Genomic DNA, 20,484 nt, shown 5'->3' with positions numbered 1-20,484 from the left:
AAATCTTGAAAATGTTACATTGAGTGATCAAGATCAGTGTCTTCTGGACCACTTCTTAACCTCTCTTTTGTCTAATTTTAGACATATTAGCCTTTGAAACTGGAAGTCATAATTCTCAGAAGTCTAGAGTAGTCATTAATGACATGGATCCTCTGTTTTAATAGACCTTGATGATAATTGACTTAAGATTTTAAAAAAATACCCAAATTGAACTTCTAGAGATGAAAAATGCAATGTCTGAGATGAAAAATATAGTGGATGGGATAAATGACAGATTTGACATTGTAAAAGAAACGATTAGTGGACTTGCAGACGTAGCAATAGAAAACATCCAAAATGAAACAGAGAGAAAAAAAGTACTGAAAAGGAAAAAACAGAACATCAATTAGCTATGGGAAAACTTTAAGTGATAGTCTAATATATATGTAATTGTAGTCCACAAAGGAAGGGAAGGGAGGAAGGACAGAAAAAGTATTTGAAGAAATAATGATGAAACCTTTTCCAGATTTAATGAAAACTCTAAACCCACAGATCCAAGAAGCTCAATGACCTCTATGCCCAAGAAACATGGAGAAAATTAAACCAAGGCACATAGTAATCAAATTGCTTAAAGCCAGTGATAATGAGAAAATCTTAAAAGCAGCCAGAGGGGGAAAAAAATAAAGATGATAGCAGATTGCTTGTTGGAAATGATAGAAGCCACAAAAAGGAGTGGAGTAATATCTTTAATGTCCTGAAAATAAAAACCGCAACCTAGAATTCTTTGTGCTGTGAAAATATTTTTCAAAAATGAAAGTGAAATAAAGACTTACTGACATACAGAAGTTGAGAGAATTCATCACAAGCAGGCCTATGTAGAAGTAATGTTATAGGAAGTCCTTCAAGCAGAACGAAAATGATACCAGCTGGAAATCTGGATGTAAAGGATCTGGATATACACAAAGGAAAGAAGCCCACAGGAAATGGTAACTACATGAGAAAATATAAACCACTTTAAAAATTATTTAAGGGCTTCCCTGGTTGCGCAGTGGTTGAGAGTCTGCCTGCCAATGCAGGGGACGCGGGTTTGAGCCCTGGTCTGGGAAGATCCCACATGCCACGGAGCAGCTGGGCCCGTGAGCCACAATTACTGAGCCTGCGCGTCTGGAGCCTGTGCTCCACAACAAGAGAGGCCGCGATAGTGAGAGGCCCGCGCACCGCGATGAAGAGTGGCCCCCGCTTGCCACAACTAGAGAAAGCCCTTGCACAGAAACGAAGACCCAACACAGTCAAAAATAAATAAATAAATTTATTTTTTAAAAAAATTATTTAAATCTCTTTAAAAGGTAACTTGCCTTTTTAAAGTAATGATAATAGAGTGTTTTCTGGGATTTATAATCTACTTAGAAGTATGACAATAGCACAAAAACCAGGAAGAAAGAAATGAAAGTTTACTGTTGTAAAGTTCCTTTTTTTTTAAAGCCATTTAAAAAATTGAGATATAATTGACATATAACATTATATGTTATAGAGTTCTTATATTCTGGTGAGTGAAGTGGTATAATATACCTTGAAAAGTAGTCTGTGATAAGTTAAAAATGTATACTATAAACCTTAAAGCAACCACTAAAGAGACAAAATAAAGATATATAGCTAATAAGCCAACACAGTAGATTAAAATGAAATCATTAAAAATTTTAATCCAATGGAAGGTGGGGGAAAAGGAATAAAGAACAGATGGAGAAATAAAAAAACACTTAGTTAAAAAAAAAAAAACACACCTAGTAACATGGAAGGTTTAAACCAGTCATATCAATCATATTAAATGTAAATGTTCTGAGGACCTCAATTAAAAGGCAGTGATTGTCAGCTTGTATAAAAAAGAAAGACCCAAATATAAGCTTCCTAATAAAGACAGTAAAAGGTTAAAACTCAAAGAATGGAAAACGATACCATGTTACCACTACTCAAAAGAAACTTTGTCAGTAGAAGGTGCTGGAGGTGCACTGGAGGAGGAAGATGTGATGGTTAATTTTCTGTGTCCACTTGAGTAGGCTAAGGGATGCCCAGATAGCTGGAAAAAAAACATTATTTATGGATATGTCTGTGAGAGTGTTTCCAGAAGAGATTAGCATATGATTCAGGGTGCTGACTAGTAAGGAAGATCTGCCCTCACCAATGGCAGCTATTATCTGTTGAGGGTCAGAACAGAACAAAAAAAGGTAAAGAAAGGGCAATTTCTTGCTCTCTCTTCTTGTACCGGGGCATCCATCCTCTGCCCTCAGACACTGGAGCACCTGGTACTCCAGGACTTACACTAGTGCACCCACTCTACTCTAGTTCTCAGGCCTTTGGCCTCAGACTAGGTGTTACACCATTGATTGGCTCCCTTGGTTCATGGGCATTCAAACTGAGGCTGAATTATTCACACTGACTTTACTGGTTCTCCAGCTTGCAGACTGGGGAACTTCTTAGCCTCCATAACCACTTGAACCAATTCCTATAGTTCATCTCTCTCTCTCTCTCTCTCTCTCTCTCTCTCTCTCTCATATATATATACATCGGTTTAAACCACATGGGTCCACTTATACCTGGATTTTTTTCAATACATACTACACAATCTTGGTTGGTTGAATTCAAGGATGCAGAACCCTGGATAAAGAGGGCTGGTGTAAAGTTACATGCAAATTTTTTACTTCTCGAAGGGTTGTCGCCCCTAACCCCCTAATTGTTCAAGGGTCAGCTGTGTTTGTGTGTGTGTGTGTGTGTGTGGTGTGTATCCCCCATTGGTTCTGTTTCTCTGGAGAATCCTAATACAGAAGAGGTTTTCTTTCCTAGTTCCAATGTGTTTATCTGGTTGGGCTCTTGCAGAGTTTTGTTTGTTTGTTTTTGGTAGTTCCCTGGCAGGCAGCAGCAAGTGATACCTCCCTAGTTTCCCCACCTCCACCCCCTTCCAGAAGTTTCCAAAAGCATCTGGTCTTACCTCCTCATGGACAACTTCATGCACACACCCCGTCTCAAGCATTTTTAAGAGGCAAGCAGCACCTCCCTGTGAATGGCTTCATCCCACAGGTTCAGCAGCATTCCCAAGGGCAGCTAATGAGTTCCACATGTGCCCCAACTCACTTCCCAGCCTTTTACTAGTGACAGCTTTCCAGTGAGTCAACAACCACCACCCTCTTCTCAGGCAGCTTCTGGGAGGCTTTCCTGTTAGTCCAGTCCATGTTTCAGCTGGCTTTCCAGCATGTCAACCATAACCCTGCAGGCAGTTTCCTAGCAAATTTCATCAGCATTCTATCCAGTGATTCTTCACTCAACAATCTTGGGTTGTCAGTTGCACACCAGCTGTGGCCTATAACAACCCAGGAAACTTAGTCATTTGATGGGTTTCAAACATATCCTCACCTGAATCCCAGCCTTGGGGAAGAGTCTCCCCCTCCGAGTTTATTTCTTTTGGGGGTACCCTCCCCAGCTCCAGGGTATTCTTTAGAGTGCTTTTTATTCCCCACTTAGCCAATTCCCAGTTATACCAATTCCCTATTAATAATTCTTTATATTAAATGTTCCTTGTTCAAAATACTTTGTGGTTTCTGTCTCTGGATAGAACCCTAATAATACACCAGGGATAAAGAGGGGCACTTAACAATAAAAGGGTCAATTCATTAGGAGATCATAGCAGTCCTAAGTGTTTAGGTATCTAAAACAGAATATCAAAATACATGAGGCAAAAACTGACAGAAATACAAGGAGAAATAGACTAGACGAGCCCACAATTAAAGTGTGAGATTCCAATACTCCTCTCTATAAATGATGAGGACAAAACTAGTAGAAATATAGAAGAGTTAACACTATCAACCATTTGACCTAATTACCACTTATACAACACTCCTCCCAACAAAAGCAGAATACACATTTTTTTCAAGTGGACATACAATGTTTATCAAGCTAAACTTCTGGACCATAAAACAAGTCTGAATAAATTTATGTGGATGAAAGTCATACAAAGTATGCTCTCTGATGACAGTAGAATTAAGTTAGAGCTTGATGACAGGTATCTGAATATCTGAACAATAAAAAAAATGTGCAAACTAAATAACACACTTAAGTAACCTATGAGTCAATAAAGAAATCACAGGGAATTCCTTGGTGGTCCAGTGGTTAGGACTCCATGCTTTCACTGCCAAGGGCCTGGGTTCAATCCCTGACTGGGGAACTAAGATCTCAAGCTGCACAATGTGGCCAAAAAAAAAAAAAAAATCACAAAAAGAGAAATTAGTAGATTTTTTTTTCTGGCCGTGCCACGTGCGGCATGTGGGATCTTAGTTCCCCAATCCAGGTTCAAACCCACACCCCCTGCAGTGGAAGTGTGGCATCTTAACCACTGGACTGCCAGGGAAGTCCCAGAAATTATTTAGATTTGACTGAAAATGAAAACAATATACAAAAATGTGTGGGATGCAGTATATTACAGGGAAATTGATACCACTAATGCCACTAACTGGAAAAGAAGAAAGATCTCAAATTACTGACCTCAGTGTCCACCTTAAACCAACAAAAGGAGAGAAAATGAAATTCAAAGAAAGCATAAAAATGAAATAAACATTGGAGCTGAAATCAATGAAATAGAAAACAGATAATACAGAAAAATCAAAGGCTGGTTCTGAGATCAATAAAATTGATAAGTTCTAACCAGAGCAATCAGGAAAAAAAAAAAAAGGGAAGACACATGACCAATATCAGGAATGAGGTGATAGTACTACAAATAGTATAGATATTAAAAGAATAATAAGATGAGACTTCCCTGGTGGTCCAGTGGTTAAGAATCAGTCTTGCAATGCAAGGGACACTGGTTCAATCCCTGGTTGGGGAACTAAGATACCACATGCCACGTGGCAACTAAGCCTGTGCGCCGCAACTACTGAGCCCGTGCGCCACAACGAGATGAGCCTGCGTGCCGCAACTACAGAGCTCATGTGCTCTGGAGCCTACGCACCACAACTAGAGAGCCCGCGCACTGCAACTAATGAGCCCACGTGCCACAACTAGAGAGCCCGCACACTGCAACTAATGAGCCTGTGTGCCACAACTAGAGAGAAGCCCGCACACCACAACGAACAGCCCATGCACCAGAACGAAAGATCCCGCGTGATGCAACTAAGACCTGACGCAGCCAAAAAATAAATAAATATTTTTAAAAATAATAAGAGAATATAATGAACAACTTTATGCCAATACATTTGACAGCTTAGATGATACAGAAAATTTCCTTGAAAGACACAAACTACCAAAGCTCTCTCAAGAAGAAAATTTGTAACCCGAATAGCCCTATATCTAATAAAGAGATTGACTTTGTAGTTTAAAACCTTCCCACAAAGAAAACTCCAGGTCCGGATGACTTTACTGCTGAATTCTACCCAATATTTAAAGAAGAAATAATACTAAAGTCTACACAAAATTCCAGAAAATGGAAGGGGAGGGAAACTTCCCTACTCATTCAATGATGCCAGCATTACTCTGATACCCAGACCACATATTACTGGTAGACCAGTATACCCTATGAACATAAATGCAAAGATTTTAAACAAAATTTTAGCAAACAGAATCCAACAATACAGAAAAAGGACATGACCAAATGAGGTTTATGCCAGGAATGCAAGATTGGTTTAACATTAAAAATATCAATGTAATTCACCATATTAATATACTAAAAATGAAAAAACATGATAATCTCAATAGATACAAAAATTTTTTTGAGAAAATACAGCATCTGTTCTTCAGAAAAACTCTTGGAAAACTAAAACTAAAAGGGAACTTCCTCAATCTCATGAAGGGTATCTACAAGAAACCTACAGTTAACATTATACTTAATGGTGAAAGACAATGTTTTTCCCCTTAGTTCAGAAAAAAGGCAGTTATGTCATCTGTCACCATTTCTAGTCATCATTGTAGTGGTGGATAACTTATTTCCAATGCAATAAGTTAAGGAAAATTGATAAAAGGCATCCAGATTGAGGGGGAAGAAATAAAACTTTTTATTTGCAGATAACATGATTATCTATGTAAGAAATCCCATGGAAACTTTGAAAAAGCTAACAGATCAACATTCACAAATAAATTGTATTTCTACATAGTCACAACAAACAATTGTTAATGGAAATTCAAAAATACAATTTATAATATCAAAATTATGAAATATTTAGGGATAAATCTGACCAAAAAATATGCAAGAGTTGTACACTGAAAACTAGAAAACACTGCTGAGAGAAATTAAAGTAGACTTAAATAAATGATGAGATATACCATGCTCATGGATTGGAAAACTCAATATTGTTAAGATGTCAGTTTTCCCCAAATTGATCTATAGATTCAAGACCCTAGCCAGACAGGTTGCACTTATGGACATGAAACTATAGACAGTTTCACATTTATTCAGTATTCATAAATCTTTATTTAGCACCTATTATGTGTCAGGCTCTGGAGATATAGTCATAGACAAAACTAAAATTCTACTCACACCAAGTCCAACGTGTGGGTTTTTTTCCCCATCACCAAGCAATTCTCAGACATCAGCTGCGTGTTGTATAGTTCAACTCAATTCTGCCACTATCTACCTGGCAATAATGTCAGGTCTCACACATTAAGGGTTCAGTCCTCTAAGACTGCCTGTCTGGCCCCACTTCAGATGCCAATTGCAAGTCCTGGTTATCTACCTGTGCTTCTGACCTACCAGCTATAGATTGGAGGTTCCAACAACCCCCTCCTTGGGTTTGTTTAGTTTACTAGAACTGGCTCACAGAACTCAGAGAAACATTTTACTTACTAGACTACCAGTTTATTATTAAAGGATATAACTCAAGAACAGCCATATGGAAGAGATGCATAAGGCAAGGTATGGAAAAAGGGCGCAGATCTTCCATGCCCTCTCTGGGCACATCACTCTCCCCACACCTCCACGTGTTCACCAACCCAGAAGCTCTCTGAACCCCATTTTTTGGGTTTTTATTACATAGCCATGATTGATTAAATCATTCATTACATAGCCATGATTGATTAAATCATTGGCCATTGGCTATTGATTCAACCTCCAGCCTCTCTCGCCTCCCCAGAGGTTAGGAGGCATGGGACTGAAAGTTCCAACCCTCTAATCACATGGTTTGGTTTTCCTGGCAATCAGCCCCCATCCTTAGGTGCAGTCCAAAAGTTGCCTAATTAACATAACAAAAGACACCATGCTCATTCTCATCACTTAGGGAATTCCAAGAGTTTTAGGAGCTCTGAGCCAGAATTGGGGATGAAGGCCAAATACATATTTCTTATTATAAATCACAATATCACAAAAACGAATAAAATATATGCCCTCATAGAACATATATACTATGAGAGAAAGACAGGAAAAAGGAAGAAGAGAAATCAAGGATGGCTCCTAAATATTTGATTTGAACATGTGAAGTTGGAGGTGGCTTTTAAGCCTCTTGAAGGGGAGATTTCAAGTAGGCATAAGGAATTAGGGGTCAGAAATTCAGGGGAGAGATGAGGGCTGGAGATATAGATTTCTCAGTCAACGTCAAATAAATGGTATTTAAAGCCATGAGACTGAATGAGACCATTTAAGAAAAACTTCAGAAAGAAAAGGCCCAAGGCCAAACCCTTGAATATTCCAACATTTGGAGGCAGGACAGAGGGAGAGTATTCAGTAAAGAAAATAAAGAAGTAGTGTTAGTGAGGTGGGAGAAACGATCTTTTGTGAGATGTTCTAGAAGCCAAAATAAGGAAGTATTTCAATTTTCTTAAATGCCGTTGAGGTCAAATATGAGGACTAAGAAAGTCCATTTAATTTTTCAACTGGAATTTCATCGGTAACTTGACAAGAGCAGTTTTAGGAGTGTAGTTATGGTCAAGAAGCCAATTAGAATGGACTGAGGAGACAGTTGGAAGTGAGAAAATGTAGGCAGCAACAAGAAGCAACTCTTTAGAGAAGATTATTCTATGAAAGAAAGCTAGGAAATAGAGCAATTGCTCAAGTGAGCTACATGTCAAGAAAGGACTTTTTAAAGATGAGATATAAAAACATGTCTTTATGACATTGAAAATGCCAGTAAAGTTAAGGGCTACTAATATCAAGTGGGCTCTTAATGCTGCCAGGCAATTGTACTACATTTCTGTAATACATTCACTCTCCCCATTCCTAAATAACATTAGGATCTCAGATGCCATTGATTATAAGATACATCATTATTTTACATATTACTAAGAAAGAAAAAAATGCTGCCAATTAAACTATGGCATGCCATCATTTGTAAGACAGCAATTTCACAGATGTTGAAATATGAAAAAGTATTAGAATCAATGTAATACAGTATTTTCTTTCCTCAAACCTTTAATACCTTCTCCCTATCTTCACTTTGAGCTTCCTATTTCACTGAGAAAATAGAAGCACTCAGGTGAGGACATCCTCATTCTCCCACCACCAAATCTGTCCACCTGTCTGCATCTGTACCTATCGACTCTGCCTCCCCCCCCCCTTTTTTAACATCTTTATTGGAGTATAATTGCTTTACAATGCTGTGTTAGTTTCTGCTGTATAACAAAGTGAATCAGCTATATGTATACATATATCCCCATATCTCCTCCCTCTTGTGTCTCCCTCCCACCCTCCCTATCCCACCCCTCTAGGTGGTCACAAAGCACCAAGCTGATCTCCCTGTGCTATGCAGCTGCTTCCCACTAGCTATCTGTTTTACGTTTGGTAGTGTATATATGTCCATGCCACTCTCTCACTTTGTCCCAGCTTACTCTTCCCCCTCCCTGTATGCCTCCCCTTTTATTTCAATGAATAAATTGTCCATACTCTTGCTTAGAACTGATCCCCCCGATTATGTACTGGATTACATCCCTTCTTTCCTCAAGGACTTTCCTCCTGCAACCGTCGTTTTTCCTGTATTGTCCATTTCCCCTCTCCACTGTATCATTTTAATTAGGATACAAACACTAATTTCTTCCATCTTAAAAAAAAATTCTGGACCCCAATTCCATATGCAGAGGACAGCTTTATTTTTCTACTCATCTTAAAAAAGCAAAACTGAAGAAGTTGTCTATATGTACTTGCTTTCTCCCATTGCTTCGTCCCACCCTTACCTAACTCTTATCAGACTTTATCAAACTTCCATCACTACACCAAAAGGGCATGTTTCAACAACTCCCACACTGCTCAATCCAGTAGTCAATTATTAGTTCTCATCCTACCTGACCTATCAGCAGCATTTAATGCAGTGGATCATTCCTTCCTTCTTGGAACATTTTCTTCCCTTGATTTTGCAGATTCAAACCCTCCTTCTTTTCCACCTGCCTCACGGATTATTCCATCTCAGTCTTCTTTGTTGGGTCCTTTTCATCTCCCTGACCTAAGCTAGTGTATGGGTAGAAGAAACTGAACTAAGGGTAAATTATTCTCTTTAGCATACTACTGATTTAGATTTTCCAGTATTTAAAAATTCTGGTGTCTATACAGATGGCCAAGAGGTACATGAAAAGCTGCTCAACATCACTAATTATTAGAGAAATGCAAATCAAAACTACAATGAGGTATCACCTCACACTGGTTAGAATGGGCATCATCAGAAAACCTAAAAACAACAAATGCTGGAGAGGGTGTGGAGAAAAGGGAACCCTCTTGCACTGTTGGTGGGAATGTAAATTGATACCGCCACTATGGAGAGCAGTATGGAGGTTCCTTAAAAAACTAAAAATAGAATTACCATATGACCCAGCAATCCCACTACTGGGCATATACCCTGAGAAAACCATAATTCAAAAAAAAACATGCACCCCAATGTTCATTGCATCTCTGTTTACAGTAGCCAGGTCATGGAAGCAACCTAAATGCCCATCGACAGATGAATAGATAAAGAAGATGTGGTACATATATACAATGGAATATTACTCAGCCATAAAAAAGGAATGAAATTGGGTCATTTGTAGAGACGTGGATGGATCTAGAGACTGTCATACAGAGTGAAGTAAGTCAGAAAGAAGAACAAATATCGTGTATTAACACATATATGTGGAACCTAGAAAAATGGTACAGATGAACCAGTTTGCAGGGCAGAAATAGAGACAGAGATGTAGAGAACAAACGTATGGACACCAAAGGGGAAAGCGGGAGGTGGGGAGTGGTGGTGGGATGAACTGGGAGATTGGGATTGACATATATACACTAATATATATAAAATAGATAAGTAATAAGAACCTACTGTATAAAAAAATAAAATTTCCAAAAAAAATTCTGATGTCTATCATTTTAAACAAAAAGGATATATACATCTCCTTTTTATAAATGACCCTGGCTCTCCAAGTGGCCCCATAGATACTAACCCAGGAATCTCCCCCAAAAGAGGCAGAAGCATGTGATGCATTCCGGAAACGAGCTCCCCGGGCCTTATGGGAAATGTAGTGCCCGATGAATAGCCTGCACCGCGGGGGAGCCTGGGAATCTCTGGGTGGGCAGTTACTTCCGCACACGCGCAGTGGAGCAGTAGCCTGTAGTCTGTAATTTTCCAACCAGCGCTGTATGAAGTGAGAGTGGGGGTTTCTCTCAGATCTGGGAGATCTCCGTAACCTGATCTCCAGCTTAGAGTCGGAGCTGGGAGTGTGGCAGTGAAAGACTGGCAGGTATGACTCTGCAGAACTTGGGGGACATAAGGGAAGGGCGGGAAGAAAGGGACCGGTTTATTGGCTTACCGAACTGAAAATAAAACCTTAAAACTCTCACGTGCGGTGACTTCGTGTTTGGGTGTGTGGGTCCTGTTCAAATCTGGAGTAGTTCAGAGAAAGCAAGAGAAGGGCCCGACCGCCACTCAGAGGGTTCCTAGATCCCGGGTGGGGCTAGAGCAAGCTCAGTTTGCATTCCTGCCCTTGCAAGTAAAGGACACTTTGTAGAAGTCTGTGCATCAAACTACACCTTCCCTGATTACAGGAGCACAGTTGGCCCTACCAGAACCATTTAAAACCATTTACAGTGGTTTAAAATTAAACCATGTGAAGGGATCTAGGAATAAAGTGTTTCTAGAGAAACTTCGATGCACTCTGAGGGTATTCTTACAACAGTCATCCGAAGTAAATAGTCTCCATTTTGCATATGAATTAACTGAAGCTGAGAGAGGTGAAGTTAACTTGCCTAGACTCAAACAGTTTAGTATAGTAGAAGATCTGAGATTCAAATCCAGATGAGTTTTCTTCAAATTTCATTTTTTTCGCAAGATGAAAAAAACCTGCAAAACAAAGCGTTGGACATATTTTCCTTTTGAAATATTTGAGTAATGTATGCTGAGTAAAATTCGGTGTGTCTTTTTTTTTTTTTTTTTTTTTTTTTAAGGATCTCTTGGTGAATCTTCAGATTTTCCAGTGAAGACGAAATAAAGCTGGGAGTCCATCTTGCACATTTTAGCCTTTCTAGGGCCCTAGCAGCGCTGGTTGGAATTTCAAAAAGCCTAGACTGGGCTCATAGGAGATAGTGAATTCCGAGGGGGAGGGGGAGGGGAAGGGAGAGGGAGAAACAGATTTAGAGTCTAAACTGAAGACTCCAGCTTAAAAAAAATCCGCCCCGCCCCCTCCCCTCCGGGTCCCTGGATCCAGCCTTCTCAAGAAACCTATTTGAGATCTCTTACTCCAGCTACAGAACAGAGACCAGAGAATCACAGGAAGGAATGACTTCTAAAGATACTGAGCTTCGGAGGTCAGGCTTTTAGTTATCCTTTTAACTCATTCATTATTTACTTAGGATACAAGTATTTGTATTTACTTAGGATACATTTCTGGGAGAAAAAAAAAGTCACTGGTTTAAAGGTTAACGACTTGCTGTTAGGTTTGTAGGACAGAAATGTACAAGATACTTATCTAAGCTCCATATATTAATAACACATACAGAGATCATTGCTTATAAAATGTAGACTTTTCTGACTTGCTAGAAATGTCGTTCTCCCACTGGGTGACATTTTCTGAGACTGCGGTGTGTGTGCTTCTGTTTTCATAGAGCAGGGTTCTACATTGCAGTCGTGGTGTTTCTCACGTCTTTACTCTCTTCCCCATTTCTACTTTCATAGATCTCTGTGTAAGAGCTACAGAAATGATCAACTTAGAGGTAAGGCATCCATTTATTGCAATTTTAAATCTCTTTAAAGATCCATATAGGGACTTCCCTGGCGGTCCAGTGGTTAAGACTCCGTGCTTCCACTGCAGGGGGCGCGGGTTCCATCGAGGAACTAAGATCCTGCATGCCGTGCGGCGCAGCCAAAACAAAAAAACAATCCACATAATAAAAAGGAAATGTATAGTCAGGGAAAACGTAACTTGAATAGATCAGTTCCAAAAGTGCTAAGTTGATATCCAGATTATAGGGTCTGCACTTAGTTGGAGCTGCATAAGTATACCCAGTCTTTCTGGTGATCATAGAAAATGGATAGCCAACCTTTTAAAGTACTGGCTTTGTCCTTGAGAATAAAGCAGAACAATTCCCCGGGTAAGTAAATTTTTTCCTGGCACAATTCTCCAAAGAAAATATCTTACAATGGGTTTTCTTTTTTTTTTTTTTTTTTGCTGCACCCCGAGGCTTGTGGAATCTTACTTCCCCAACTAGGGATTGAACCCGCGACCCAGCAGTGAGAGTGCCGAGTCCTAACCACCGGCCCACCAGGGGAGTCCCACAATGGGTTTTCATAGAGATAGTGTTAGAAACAATATTGACAGTAACAATCCTGCGATAAATATAACATCAGTTTTCCTATGACTTTCTTTTTTTTAATTTTTATTTATTTATTTATTTATTTGGTTGCACCAGGTCTTAGTTGCAGCAGGTGGGCTCCTTAGTTGTGGCTTGCCTGCTCCTTAGTTGTGGCATGCAAACTCTTAGTTGAGGCATGCATTTGGGATCTAGTTCCCTGACTGGGGATTGAATCCAGGCCCCCTGCACTGGGAGCGTGGAGTCCTAACCAGTGTGCCACCAGGGAAGTCCCTCCTGTGACTTTCTTAGAGTGTTCCCTAGAGTAAGCAGAGAACATAGTGCCAAGAAGTGCTATATGAACTCAATTTGTAAGTCCAGGTACATATCCTTTTTAATGTTCACCTGGATCCATAAGTAAACCTTGCTCCTTTTCCAGAGTCTTCAGCAATTCTTAAGCATTTTCTCTTCCATGTGAATTTAAAAATCAGCTTGTCAAGGTCCATAAGGGGGTGTGTTAGGTTTTTTTATTGTGATTGCATTACACTTTTAGATTAATTTGGAGAGAATTCATAACTTTTCAATAATGAGTTCTCCATTTTTTTTAAATTGAAGTAGAGTTGATTTACAATGTTGTGCCAATGTCCACTGTACACCAAAGTGACTCAGTTATACACATAGAGACATGCTTTTTTCATATTCTTTTCCATTTTGGTTTATCACAGGATATTGAATATAATTCACTGTGCTATACGTTAGGACCTTGTTGTTTATCCATTCTAAATGTAATAGTTTGCATCTATCAACCACAAACTACCAGTCCATCCCTCTCCCTCCCCTCCTCCCTGTTGGCAACCACATGTCTGTTCTCTATGTCTGTGAGTCAGTTTCTGATTTGTAGATAGGTTCATTTGTGCCATATTGTAGATTCCACGTATAAGTGATATCATATGGTATTAGTCTTTCTCTTTCTGACTTACTTCACTTAGTATGATCATCTCTAGTTGCATCCATGGCGTTATTTCATTCTTTTTTATGGCTGAGTAATTTGTACTCAGTAATTTGTACTCATTGTATATATGTACCACATCTTCTTTATCCATTCATCTGTCGATGGACATTTAGGTTGTTTCCATGTTTTGGCTATTGTGAATAGTGCTGCTGTGAACATAGGGGTGCATGTATCTTTGAATTATAGTTTTGTCCGGATACATTCCCAGGAGTGGGATTGCTGGATCATATGGTAATTCTATTTTTAGTTTTCTGAGGGACCTCCATACTGTTCTCCATAGTGGCTGTACCAACTTACATTCTCACCAACAGTGTAGGAGGGTTCCCTTTTCTCCACACCCTCTCCAGCATTTGTTATTTCTTCATTTTATTCAGTGTTTTTTGGTCCTTCATTACAGTTTTATAGGTTTATTATGGTAATTCTTTTACATTTCTTATGACGTTTATTCTTACATATGGTTTAGGTTGCTATTGAGAATGGAATGGATCTTTTTTCATTATATTTTCTAATTGGCTATTCTGGTATAGAGGAAAGTATGGATTTATCTATTTGACTTTATGTCAACTTACAGAACTCTTACTAAGTCCAAGAGTTTTTTAGTTGATTCTTAGATTTTCTAGATAGACCATCATATGCTCTTCAAATGGAGTTTTGTCCCTTATTGCCTAATATGTAGGCTCCATTTTTTTTTCTTGTCTTATGTTAATGGACAGGACTTCTAGTAACTATAATCTTGAATGTAATTTCTAGCCAAAATCTTTTTTGTTCCAGTTTTAGTGGGACTGCTTCCAGTGTCTTACTGTTTCCTCTTGTAATCTGGTAGTTGTTTTTTTGTTTTGTTTTGTTTTTTAAATCAAGTTAAGGATTTTTAGCTTGTTAAGATTGTTTTCATAAATTGGGAACTTTTTTCCTCATATCGTTTTTTTTATACCTGTCAATAAAATAATATATTTTTTTTCTTTAATGTAACAGTTTAAAGAATTTCTAATACATTTCCCAATATTGAACTATCTGTGCATTCCTGGGGTAAACCCTGCCTAGTCTCTTAACTTTTTTTTTTTTTTAATATTTATTTATTTATTTATTTGGCTGCACTGGGTCTTAGTTGTGGCATGTGGGATCTTCGTTGCCCTGTGCGGGATCTTTAGTTGTGGCATGCAGGCTTTTTTAGTTGCGGCATGTGAATCTAGTTCCCTGACCAAGGACTGAACCCAAGCCCCCTGCTTTGGGAGCGAGGAGTCTTAACCACTGGACCACCAGGGAAGTCCCTCTCTTAACTTTTTAATGGGACAGATAGTAAATATTTTAGGCTTGAAGGCCATATAACCTCTGTGGCAACTACTCAACTCTGCTCTTGTAGTTGAAGTAAACAAATGGACATAACTATGTTCCAGTTACATTTTATTTACAAACACAGACGGTCAGCCTGTGATAGTAGTTTGTAGTTTGTAGTAGTTTGTAGTTTGCTGACACCTGCTTTATATGGTCTTAACTATCTCTTTGCAGTAGGCATGTTGCCACATGCCTTTTTAATTTCAGTTTAAGTTAAACATGATTTTGACTTTATGGTTGAGAGGATATATTTTATCATATTCAAAAATCTGTATTTTTCTATTTTATTATGCTTATGTGAGTCTGGCCTATTAACCTTATAGCCCGTCTAACATCTTATTACCTTTACATGTTTGTTTTGCAGTGTCTAATAGATTGTAAGATCTCTGAGGGCAGTAATAATTTTATTCTTTTTTGTATCTCTAGTACTGTACTTGGTATGTCCTCATTGAATATTGTATGAGTGAATGAATGAAGAACATATAAGTAATATTTTAAAATAATTTTATTGAGACATAATTCACATATTACAAATTGACCCCTTTAAAATGTATACAATTTAGTGGGGTTTTTTAGTATATTATCATAATTGTGAAACTGTCACCACTAATCTCAGAACATTTTCATTACTCTCAAAAGAAACCCCGTATCCATTAGCAGTCACTCCCCATTCCTTCCTTCCCCCAGCCCTGAATTACTTTATGTTTATATGTATTTGCCTATTCTGAACATTTCATACAAATGGAACCATACAATATGGGATCTCTTGTGATTGGCTTCCCTCACCCAGCACAAAATTTTCAAGGATCATCTATGTTGTAGAGTCCTTTTTATTGCTGAATAATATTGGATCATATGGATGTACCTCATTTTGTTTATCTATTTATTAGTTGATGGATACCCATATTGTTGCCACTTTTGCCTATTATGAATAATTCTGCTATGGGCATTTGTGTATGGTTTTTTTTGGGGGGGGAATGTATGATTTCAATTATTTTGCGTATGTACCTAGGAAAAATTGCTGGGTCGTATGGTGACTATGTTTGACATTTTGAGGAACTCCTGAACTGTTTTCCATAGTTGCTGCACCATTTTACAGTTCTACCATCAATGTATGAGAGTTCCAGTTTCTCCCTATCCTTATTAACACTTGTCATTGTCTGCCTTTGATTTTAGCCATCCTAGTGCATATAAAGTGATACCTCATTGTGGTTTTAATTTGTATTTACTAACGATGTTGAACATCTTTTCATGTGCTTATGCACCATATCTGTTTTTGGAAAAATGTCTGTTCAAATCCTTTGCCCATTTTTAAATTGGGTTTTCTTTTTATTGTTGTGTTGTAAGAATTCTTTTTATAATTTAGATACAAATTTCTTTTTAGATATATGATTTACAAATATTTCCTCCTATTTTGTGAATTGTCTTTTTCACTTTCTTCGTGGTGTCCTTTGAAGCTTAAAAATGTTTAATTTTGATGAATACCAATTTATCTATTTTTTTTCTTTTGTCACTTTCACTTTTTCTGTCATGTGTAAGAAACCATTGCCTAATCCCAGGTCATAAAGATTTACTCCCTTGTTTTCATCTAAGAATTATATACAGTTGACCCTTGAGCAACACGGGTTTGAACCGTGTGGGTCCACTTATATGCAGATTTTTTTCAATACATACATACTACAGTACTACATGACCGGTGGTTTGTTGAATTCGTGGTTGTGGAACCACGGATATGGAGGGCTATAAAGTTATTATGTGGATTTTTAACTGTGGGGAGGTTGGCACCCCTAACCCCCAAGTTGTTCAAGGGTCACCTCTAGTTTTAACTCTTACACATAAGTCTCTGATCCATTTTTAGTTCATTTTTATATATGATGTGAGGTGTGTGTGTTGAGGGGAGTCCAACTTCATTTTTTTGCATGTGGAGATCCAGTTGTTCCAACACCATTTGTATAAAAGACTATTCTTTCCCCCATTGAATTATCCTGGCACTAGTTGAATATTTTTAATATAATTTTTGTTTCTATCACAAAGTATATTTCTGAATCAGGTGTACAGTATTTATCATACATTACTTTCTGAAAACTCAACAATGAACATGATATGATCCTAAGAGGCTGCCATGATTCTCTTACAAGTCCCCAAATGATGCACACTTTAGTTTGAAAATCCATGTACTATTACAGGGATCAGTGACACTCCAGGATGTGGCTGTGGAATTCACCCCAGAGGAGTGGCAGCTGCTTGACTGTGATCAGAGAACCTTGTATTGGGATGTGATGTTGGAGAACTTTAGAAACCTCATCTCAATGGGTAAGGACAGTGGGTGGTAACTTTTCAGTGTAACTCATTATGCTTTAATAGTGCCCTTCCTTTAAGACCTGTGAAAGCTGTGAACATTCTGAAGCATTAGTAAGTTTGTCCCTGAATTTTAGTGGTCAAAGATTCTTAATCCCCTTTGGGGATCAGATAATTTGTTTAATGCTTCTGCCTCCCAAATGAAGAAGGGTATTTTCTGTTCTAAAGCTTGTCTGTCATCTTCACAGGCCCTAAGACTCCAGGAGGCAAACCCAAATTGTGAGGTAGTCGTTTGTTCCTAGCACTTTGCCCCCAGTTCTGTGTTGTTTCCCATGAACAGGGTGTCCAGTCACCAAAACAAAAGTGATCTTCAAGGTGGAGCAAGGACAAGAGCCATGGATGGTGGAGGGAGAGAACCCACGTTGGCGCTCTCCAGGTGAGTCAGAGAAAGCAGGTAGATGGGAGTCTCTGGAACTGAGATCCCAGTTGGTGAGTGAGGGACAGGCACCTCTGAAATACTTTGCAGGAAGCACCTCTTAAAACCACACACCTTTGAAAGTGACTGGGTACACCTGACACAACATCCTCAGATCCCCAGATGGCACCTTCACTTGCACTCTTCCACGTGGCTGCTCTTTCTGTTTCTCAGCTCTTGTGTGGGAGGATGTCCTTCCTCTCTGCTCTGGCTCCTCACGCTGCCTGTTCTGTCGAAGTGCTTGTTGGTTCTCCCAGTTCCTAGAATCCTCATTCTTCTTCCCTCCTCAACATCATGGCCGATCTTTCCATACATCTATTTCTAATAATGTAGACAAATTATGTGGATTTGAAGTCTTATTCCACCAACCTCTGTCTAACCTAATTATTTTGTAGCACAACTTTATTTATAAAATAGGGATAATATTACTTTTTACCTCAGGTTTTTGTAAAGATTATATGAGTTAATACAAGCAAAACCCTTCATATAGTGGCAGACAGTAAGTATTCAGCATATGTTAGTTGTTTTTATTTCAAAACTTTTATAACATATGTTCTTCCTAATTTTTTTCCTTTTTAAAAAAAACTTGTTCCTTTTCTTGCAGCATATACTCCCCCTGTGTACCCTACCTTGCTCATCTTTAGTCTTACGGCTAACTTGGGGTATCTACCTTCTAGTGCATCTTTCTGCTTCACTTGATAATATTGATATCTTTTGGAAATTGTCCTCCAACTTTATTTGAATTAGTTCCTCACTAATCTGCCCTCACCCTTTCTCACAGCTTATTCACCGTTTGCTTTTTTTTTTTTTTAAAGAGCTTCTGACTTATTTATTTATTGATTTATTCATTTATTTTATCCTTTTTTTTGGCTGTGTTGGGTCTTCGTTTCTATGCGAGGGTTTTCTCTAGTTGTGGCAAGCGGGCCTTCATCGCAGTGCGTAGGCCTCTCACTGTCGCGGCCTCTCTTGTTGCGGGACACAGGCTCCAGACGCACAGGCTCAGTAGTTGTGGCTTACGGGCTCAGTTGCTCCGTGGCATGGGGGATCCTCCCAGACCAGGGCTCGAACCCGTGTCCCCTGCATTGGCCGGCAGATTCTCAACCACTGCGCCACCAGGGAAGCCCTCACTGTTTGCCTTTTGACTTCTGTTCCATCTTCTGAAATTTTGTCCACAGTAACTCCCTCAGAAACTTCATCACTCTAAAGACTACAGTTATTTATTTTGTGCCATCTCCAGCATCTTTGCCTCACCAGCTTTCCATTCCCATAATTTTACCCTACCTGGCCTTATTGTCTGTTTTTTTCATAGTAACCAATTTTTAATATTCTTCAACCCGTTACCTTTATCCTTACAATAAAAGGTAATGACTGGCCTGCTGCTCTGTAGTCACAAAATCACTATGGTAAGCAATTTGGCTTTTTCTATTAAGAATTTCTCCTTAAATACTATTGTGACTTATTACCTATAATTTCAACTATTAGTTTATCCAAGACTGACTCAAAATAAAATCTTCCCTTTGCACAGAGTCCATAAAAGAAGTATGTTTCAAATGATTAAGATACCAATTAAATGTGTTTTAAATTCCCTGGAACCCCAATTACTACTGGCATAAACCAAATGAATTTTAACTCCTGATATGGTATCTCGGCTGTTTATGTAAATACTTATATTGCCAATTCCAGCCTATTTTCTGGTCTATCTTAGATGTTCTTGCAAGATTTATCTGAATTATTTCATTTTGCTTGTCACTTTTCTGACAAACATGTTATTCCTGTATAACCTGTATTATGGTATTTAAATGGTTTATCCCTCTGTATGTGATCCCATTTCGTTTATCCAGAATTGTCCATCTTTTCCCTGTTCCATGCAATTAGACTCTTTAGCATCCTCTGTACAGTTTTCTTTTCCGCATCAGTCCTTTTGATTCTGATGTGCTCCATCTAACTAAAGCTGTTACCGAAAGCTCGGCCTCTCTGTACAGCGATGCTGAATCAAATCACAGTTTTGGGTGAAGTAGAAGAAGATAGCTTTATTGCTTTGCCAGGCAAAGGGAGACACACTGGGCTTCCGCCTTGAAAAACTATGTGTCTCTCCCCCAGAGGATTTGATTAGGGGCTTTATAACAGGGGTTCAAAGGTGGGGTCCTGACAAGATTAGGGTGTGAGCAGGGCTTGCACTCCCTCAGTCTCAGGTGGTCTTCTCTTAATCTTGATGAGCTTCTCTGGTCCCTTTAATCCTGCCTCAGGTGGTTTCTTAGCTGCTCCTCCCTTGATTAACAACTGTTCAAATCCACCCTTTGGAACTCAGGGAAGGTCATGGAGGCTGGAGTCTTGCCTGGAAGAAATGGTGGACAAAAGGAGGCCTCAGTGCCCAGGCCTCACGTTTTCAGTGCCTGGGAGCCCCTCAAGGCCCCACCCGGTTTCAAAACCAGCATGCTATGAAGTCTGAATTCAATTTTCTCCTCTTTCATGGTAACTTTAGCCTACATTGATCTCTGCCTTCTTTGAATTCCCATCCCAACTCTACTATGGCTCTGTCACGAAAACTTGACATATACTATCTTAGATTTTTTTTTTTAATCCTGTGGCTTTTAAGACTTTTTTAAAAAACACCTGTGGCTTTAAGGCATGTTTTCTCATGATTACTCCCTGAAGAGAAAGTCCAGTATCATTTTT

At 38.8% G+C, this 20,484-nt stretch overlaps 1 protein-coding gene across 19 annotated transcripts in view; it reads left to right on the top strand.

Moving 5' to 3' along the window:
* The first annotated feature begins 1,305 nt into the window (after positions 1-1,305).
* Positions 1,306-20,484, top strand: part of ZNF684 (zinc finger protein 684) — a 41,021-nt gene continuing 21,842 nt past the window's right edge. For 4 of the 19 annotated variants that reach the window (XM_082445263.1, XM_082445267.1, XM_082445271.1 and 1 more), the window contains exons 1-4: positions 1,306-10,647; positions 12,078-12,115; positions 17,222-17,348; positions 17,674-17,769. Coding sequence is in view for 6 of the 19 variants with exons in the window: in XM_082445265.1 (XP_082301391.1) it covers positions 12,101-12,115; positions 17,222-17,348; positions 17,674-17,769 (238 nt within the window). In the remaining 13 variants the exon portion in view is untranslated. The other 15 variants (XM_082445264.1, XM_082445261.1, XM_082445260.1 and 12 more) reach the window with 13 other exon arrangements.

This window comes from Balaenoptera physalus, assembly GCF_965194825.1.
Source record: "Balaenoptera physalus genome assembly, chromosome: 1".
Lineage (NCBI taxonomy): Eukaryota > Metazoa > Chordata > Mammalia > Artiodactyla > Balaenopteridae > Balaenoptera > Balaenoptera physalus.
The sequence above is the reverse complement of the archived record's forward strand: the minus strand, read 5'-3'. Positions and strand labels throughout refer to the sequence as shown.